This window comes from Jaculus jaculus, chromosome 4 (assembly GCF_020740685.1).
Source record: "Jaculus jaculus isolate mJacJac1 chromosome 4, mJacJac1.mat.Y.cur, whole genome shotgun sequence".
Taxonomy (NCBI): Eukaryota; Metazoa; Chordata; class Mammalia; order Rodentia; family Dipodidae; genus Jaculus; species Jaculus jaculus.
In genome coordinates, this window is record NC_059105.1 from 4,075,882 (window position 1) to 4,083,511 (window position 7,630).

Sequence of the window (7,630 nt, forward strand, 5' to 3'; positions counted from 1 at the left end):
TCTCCACGGAAATCTCTGATCACCATATTAAATTGCAGACATTGAAGTGTTCTGCAACTCAGTAATGCTATATTTACCTCTCCTACTGCTGCTACTGCACCGTTCACATTTGCTTTGCTGTGACCAAATGTCTGATGAAAACAACTTAGCTTACTAGGCAGGAGAGGGTCCATGTCTATACCTTAAGTACTGGGAGATCCATCAGTTCCCCCATCCTAGAGGTGACTGTAGGTAACATACTTTGGGTGCTACACGTAGGGTGGCATTGCATTTCGGTCCAGGGATAGTGTGGGGGGGTGCTTTGCAGCCTACTCTCCACGCTCCTCCCCCACCACAGGGAAGATGCCTCACTGAATAACCTCGTAGGAAACAAGAGACTGGAAAGCACTTCCAAACTAGGTTCTTATCTGGTGACCATTTTTTTTATCAAAACAGGCATTATTTAATTCCCAACTGGCATGCTCCTGCATGTACCCAGTGAGTGCAGAGGAAAACTGTTCACTTGAAAACCCAGGACATGCCTTCAACACTCTTAATGTTCTTAACTTGTATGACAAGTTTTAATTTAATAAGAATGTATACTGAAGAAAACAGCATACAGAGCGCTGAGTGAAAAATTTAGTTATAGGGACCTTGGATGTGCGTCAATGGTAGAACACTTGCCCATCGTGTGCTGGTCCTGGGTTCAACCCCCAGCACATCAAAATTGGAACAAGGAAGAAAACAAACACACAAAACAGTGGGAAAAATGGTTACAGCATAGAAATGTTTTCTCAGTTTTGTCAAACTATGTAATATTGTATATAGCAATTTCAGAGAAGCTTAATATGTATTTGCCAGGAGAAGTGAAAGGCTGTGGGGGTGAGTGGATGGAGAGATTACAGAGTCATTCACAAAATGTTCACGCCTAGCACAAGGGGGATTCTTACTGTTGAGGCCTGCACAAGAGCTTAGAGTGACTTTTCAGGTCAGCTAGTCTATTCCATGATGATTCCCTTCTACCTTCATAACGCAAAGGTGGCCAGAGATACTGTGAATGGGTTTGGCTGTCTCTCAGTAAAACTTTACTTAAACAATAGGGAATAGTTTAGTATTAAACTGGAGCCTCTAGTTAGTCTACATTATAGTTTTTCCTAGCTTTCAATCATTTATATTTACAATGAAAAATGAACCTTTCTATTGAAGAAAAGTTTGTGTTGTCTAACAAAATGAATACTCACATAAATCTTCCTGCAATAACATAGGCAACCTCTTATGTTGGTTTAGTTCCTGACTTTCCTGAATGGTTTCGTGACATCAATCCAGTTCCGAGGAGCGAAAGAAACATAAAAGTTAGCACGTGCAGTGTGCATCTGAACACACTTCGTTATCACAGAGCAGGAGCCTGCCACTGAGAGAGGAAAAGGAGACTCTAGTAATGTCTCGTCTCACTTTCCTGGGTGTTTACAAACCACAGCATTTCTATTAGGCAACCTGTTTTAGCTTTTATGTGGTAGATGTTGCACTGTAGGTGGAACCTCTAGCAGTTACTTTACTCATTGCTGTAACCAAGACTATGACACGAAGCAGCTTAAGGAAGGAAGGGTCGCAGTGTGAGGAGAGATGGTCCACCGTGGAGGGGAAGGAAGGTGGAAGGGGCGAGAGTCCATTTGGTCAGGTTGTAGCTCTAGCCAGGAAGCACAGAGTGCCGAGGAAGTGGGGCCACAATAAATCCTCAAAGCTTATCCTCAGGAACCCGCTTTCTCTCGTTAAGCTCCACCTCCTCAAAAAACGCACAGCCTTTCAAAGCAACATCCCCTGGTGAGGAACCGAGGGCTCAAACACACACGTGTGAGGGGACATTTCATATTCAAACCAGTCATGCCCTGCCCCCCGTGGGAGCATGATCATCTCACGATGCAAAATGTGTTTAGCCCGACTTCACAAGTCCCCATGGTCAGTCTTTACCCATCCAAACGCTATTCAAAAATTTAAGTACTCCCAAATACAAATTTCCAAGACTCAGCCTTTGTAAAATTAAAAACAAGAAAACAAAACAAAACAAAAAATACTTTCAACATATAATGGAGTAATCTTTCCCTTTGAAAAAGGAAAGAATGGAAACACAGCAAAAAAAACAAAAACAAAAACAAAACAAAAACAAATAAAACTGGGTCACCAAAGCAAAACCCAAAACCCAGCAGGGCCAGCACCAAATCCTGAAGCTCCGTGCTTGGCATCTGGGGATCGTCCTCTGGGTTCCGCAGGGTTCTTGTAGCCTCCCCCACCCAGCTCTGCTGCCGCGGCACGCATGGCCTCTCTCTTGGGCCAGCTCCACTCCAGGTGTACAGCTTTTCTTAATGGACACCCCATGGCCCTGGAATCCTCTGTAACCCACTCAAGGAAATAGGATTGGCACTAATGAAGAAGTTAACATACAGAGTTCCCCGTTCCAAGCTTGTCTGTCCTCTTCTAATCTTGGGCATGCTAGCTTAACTTTAACCAAATTGTCTTTGTGATCAAATTTATGTTTTATGACCCATTCTGACTAGACTTCACTAGCATTGCACCACAGATATAGCCACGCGAGCCAGGCTGACAGAAGGCGATGCTTCCTGTTTGCCCAGCCACTTTGCACATGTGCAGATGACAAGTGGGTCCTGCCTTGCCTTGCCATGCTCAGTGGATCTGCAGCGCGTGTCCTGAAACTTGACATGTCAGTCTCGGGCTGCATGGGGACATCTCAGCTCAAAGTCCTTCGATCTTTTGCTTGTGGATGGATAGCATAAAACAGCGATAGCTAATTTTGCAGATTTTATGAAAACAGATTCTTCTCCAAACTATGAAAACATATATAATGCAGGTCTTTTAAAGATAAATTCGATCTATTCATTTGCTTGCATTTTAACTAGTCCATTAGTGAATCTGATTCCTTGCTCCTCACATCAAAGTTCCCACAGGAAACCATCCCATGGCCACTAGGATGTGGGGAACTTTTTCATTGGGCTGGGGGATTTTCACAATTTTATTACCAGTGTATCTAGTTATTTTTTGAGAAAGAAATGGTCAACATTTTTATACCTCAGAGTAGCCTCTTAGATACACAGGCTTGGAAAGTGTGTGGAATCCAATGGGCCTTTGCAGTGTCACTGTTTCCTGTTCTCAGATTACAAAGGCCTCATTCAGACAGTTTCACAACTGCAGGCTGTGGTCAGACCCACCGGGCCAACCCACTTGTGGCTCTTCGGGGGAGGGAGGAGCATAGTTTAGGAATTCTCCGCTGAAGACCCTTTCAGTACCTCAGCGCTCTCAGCTGGATGCTTTAGCCCTAACTCTGTGTGTGTACTGGGCCCTCCAGCACGGTCTATGCCTTCGTGCTATTGGACTCCAGGTCACAAGAGATGGATAGAGGGTTACCAATCAAAGATCACACCAGGTGTGCTGACTCACACCTTGAGTCCCAGTACTTGGGAGGCTGAGGCAGGAGATTAGCAGAGTTGAAAAGGCAAGCCTGAGTTACACAGTGAATTCCAGGCCAACCTAGGCTACAGAGTAAAACCCTGTCTCAAGCCACCTTCCTCCCCTCAAAATTTTCTCCCTTCCCATATGAACTTCTCATCTATGAAGGCAGAGATGTTCCAAAGGTAGCAACAAAAGAAAGAGAAACGAGGAGAGAAGGGACAGAAGCCACAGTAAACACGATTCTTTAATTCTTTGGGGCCTATCTGAACAATCTTTTCAAAATTTAAGGCTGTTGCTTTCTAATTCCTTTTTGATAAGCCTTCTTGGAAATGAAGTAGATTAAAAAAAATGCTGTCTATTGGAAGGAAAAGTGATGATGGGTTTACATGGAGGAAGATTGCTTAACTCATGTCTCTCCAAAGGCTGTGGGAAAGGTGAGGTCTTCAATGGGAAGAGACCACCTAGTTAAATTGGCCATATTAATAAAAGTACATACATACATTTATATATTAGGTAATACTCTTTTATTCCCTTATCCTTTGTCCTTGCTTTTCCTGGAGGGTTGTGGTTTCCACTATGGCGTCATGAAGGCCTCAGTCATTCCCATATTCATAACTTAAGACTGGTTTGAAAGAAGGTCTTAAACTTGGATTTTGACTCCGGTGGCTTCTGGGTGTCAGTCCTGCTGCGGAGGGATCTCACTATGTGCGCAGAAGCTGGGACAATGCCTGGTGCTCAGAGGGAAATGATGGCTGAGTGTTCAAGGGGGCTGTGAGGGAGCCGATGGGTGGGATTTGATGGTGAGAGTGGGCAGGGCTCGTGGACAAATACCTCCATGTTTCTGGTGTTCCATTGTTTTGTGCTGCGCTGCCAGGTGACCTGAGACTTCATAGCTTATTGTCCCCAAAGCCCAGTGAGGAGGCTGTGTGCCTGTTACTCGAGGGCCAGCGACTGTCGTTCCTCATTCAGGCACATTAATGGCTGTAAAATAAAGTGGGCCCTGGAAGAAAAAGACAAATTGATCCATGCTTTCTTAAATCTGCTGTAGAGCCGTCATGCCCGAATGCTTCACCAAGATTTAACCTGGAAGCTTCAGCATTAATTTGGGCTCTGTGTTTTGTGAAATACATTTGCCTCCTGGACAAAAGACCAATGCATATTCTTTCAATGTTAATCACAAGATGCCTTAAATTTCTGTACTTGTTGAATATATTTTAGAGTATTTTTATATTTCCATTTGATTCTTTAATATAAATTACTCTTACCACTTGCCTTTAATAGGACTTGGGATCCAATATTTATAATAACCAGAGTGTCCCCTCTCTCTTTCTCTGTGATTTCAGGTTTGGAAAGAAATCCAGGCCCGCAATGTATGATGTGACTCCCATCGCCTATGAGGATTACAGTCCTGATGACAAGCCCTTGGTGACACTGATTAAAACAAAAGATTTGTAATCTTTTTTTGATTATTTTTCAAAAGATGGGATACTAAGATCATTTAAATATTTTTAAGAAAATTAAAAAGCTTAAGAAATGTAAAACGTTAGCTGCGCAAGAGTTTTCAGTAGACTATCGAAGAACTAATTTTCTGCAGCTTTTAGTTTGGAAAAAATATTTTAAAAACAGAATTTGTGAAATCCATAGACTATGTTTTAATGTACTTTCAGCTCTCAACACTGTAATGCTTCTAGTATGTGCTCCTTTCATGACGAACCCAGATGAGCTTCTGTGGTGTTGCAGAATAGGTCTAGTCAAGAAGTTCCTTTCTGACGTGTGAGTGCCGGCTTTCTGAGTAGTTAGGAAAATATGTCAAGTAGAGTATGACACATAATACAGTATACATGTTAACTTACAAAGACGTCTGAGGTGTTTGTTTTGTGAAAAAGAAAATAGTTAAATTTCTTCTTCCTAACCAGAATGAAATTAGCCTCTGCATTATTCTGTGCATGGGTAAGTAACTTCTTTTCTGCACTGTTTCGTTGATCTCTGTGGAAACATTTTCTCAAGTTTGTTTTTGTCATTTTTTTGTAATAGTTGTTAAACTTGGCCTTGGGAACATACATAACAAAAGGGCCTTATGATTGATTCTCAACCTGTATTTTTTTAAAGTTGAGTTTTTTTCTCCTTTTTTGTATTGTGAGTGAATTAAATTGCATTCGAGTTGCTCATTGCTAAGAGGTAGTGAAATGTAAGAGCGCACTGGTTCCTTCGGTAGTGCTTCTCATAGTGAATCTTTATTTATATCCAGGAGATTTTTGTGGCTGTATTTGATTGAAATGTGCTTCATATGATTCTTGCTAATTTTGAAGAATATTGAATAAATGTTAGCAGGTCAAGGATGTACTGGTCTCATTCTTTTAACATTATATAATACATTTCAAATTTGATATTGGTTGTCAAACAATCCCACTGCTTATGATATCTGCAGTCGTCTGAGGAACATATCTGCTGTGAATTAGATGTGGCTGGACTGTGTCCTCAGAGGTTCATGTGTGGGAGGCTTCACGCCTAGCACTGCAGTATAGGAGGTGGTGAGTTCTCTAAGAGGTGGGGCTTGCAGAGAAGCCCTTAGATCACTGGACAACTACCTTTGAAAGGGACTAAGTCTGAGTTTCACAGTAGCTTCATTTTTGGCATGATGATATTTCTTTTTTTGTTTATTTTTATTTATTCATTTAAGAGTGACAGAGAGAGAAAGAGGCGGGGGGGGATGGGCAGGCTAAGGCCTCCAGCCACTGCAAATGAACTCCAGATGCATGTGTCCCCTGGCTAACGTGGGTCCTGGGGAATTGAGCCTTGAACCAGGGTCCTTAGGCTTCACAGGCAAGTGCTTAACCACTAAGCCATCTCTCCAGCCCCATGATCTTTCTTTTATAGTCACCGTCACCATTACATCTCACCATTAGTCACTCACCAGAGGCTACCCAATCTTAGATTTTTGAATCTCTACAACTATGAGGTATATATGCCTCACTCCCTTAGAAAACTAGCCTACATTAGGTATTTTGTTATGGCAGTAGTACAGCATCTTAGTGTTTGCCAGAACTATTTCTTGGTCCTCTGGGAGACTTCCTTTCTGTCTGACGGTCAATGTGGCTTGTCAGCATGAAGGGTGGGAAAAATATCACAGTAATTCTTTTCTAAAATATCCAAATTTGCCAGTGGGGGGAGGAACACATCAGTGCAGAAATGCAGAGTTGATCCTCTGTGGGATGTGCCGGCACCTGTGGCCTCAGGAGATCTTCCCTGTGGCTCTCCTTTGTAGGCCAAATGAAATTGCCGCAACCAACAGCACCTTGGTTCTTAGCAACCCGAAAGCAGTTGGGAACCACACTGCATTCAATTTCATGTTGTCTCCAAATGCTGTGACAAAGTCCCAGAGTCATTTTGAAAAATGCATTTTTTAGCTTCACATGGAGCCATCATTTGGTAAGGCCTTACTTAAATCAGGTGCGAGGGAAGGCTTTCAGAAGAAAAGGGTAATTTAAGATGCTTTTCCATTCTTCCCTGCCTTTGGAACATCTGTTACTAATCTTACAAATGAATAGCAATAATCTACACTCTAATTATTAACCAATGCTGTGGAATATTCTAAATTGTTAGTCTAGGTGTTTAATGTGAATTAAAAACAAAGTATTAAATCTGTCGGTTAAGCAGCCATAGAAACACACAGCAGACCTTGTGTGATCTTGTAAAATAACTTGTGGGGGACTCGGAAGCTGCCTCAGTGGGTACACTACCAGCAACACGCACACAAGGACCAGAATTCAGATGCCCAGAACCACATAAATGGCAGGCATGAGAGCATGTACCTGTCATCCCAGTGCTTGGGAGGCGGGCAGGTGGATCCCGGGCAAGCTGAGTAGCTTGTTTAGCTAAATGTGTAAGCTCTGGGTTCAGTGAAAGCCCATGTCTCAACAAGTAAGGTGGAGAGCAGTTGTGGAAAGCACTGAGCATCAACCTTTGGCCTCTCTGTGCGGACATGTGCATGTGCATCTGCATGCACAAATGAGGCCATGCACATTCGCACATAATGCACACACCACACACACACAGGACCTTGTTGGTCCTATGGAACACTGATCCCTGGATGGATGTCAGGAGAGGGCTTGGCAATACTAGCCAGAACAGAACCCCGGGTCCTGCTGATTTCTCTTCATTCTCCAGGACAAAGATTCCACAACAACAT

The 7,630-nt window shown here is 42.8% G+C and overlaps 1 protein-coding gene across 1 annotated transcript in view; it reads left to right on the forward strand.

Moving 5' to 3' along the window:
- Positions 1-5,780, forward strand: part of Dner (delta/notch like EGF repeat containing) — a 355,088-nt gene extending 349,308 nt beyond the window's left edge. The window contains exon 14 of the mRNA XM_004662814.2: positions 4,785-5,780. Within this exon, the coding sequence (XP_004662871.2) occupies positions 4,785-4,896 (112 nt within the window). The 3' untranslated portion in view covers positions 4,897-5,780. The remainder of the gene's footprint in view (positions 1-4,784) is intronic.
- Positions 5,781-7,630: the final 1,850 nt, after the last annotated feature.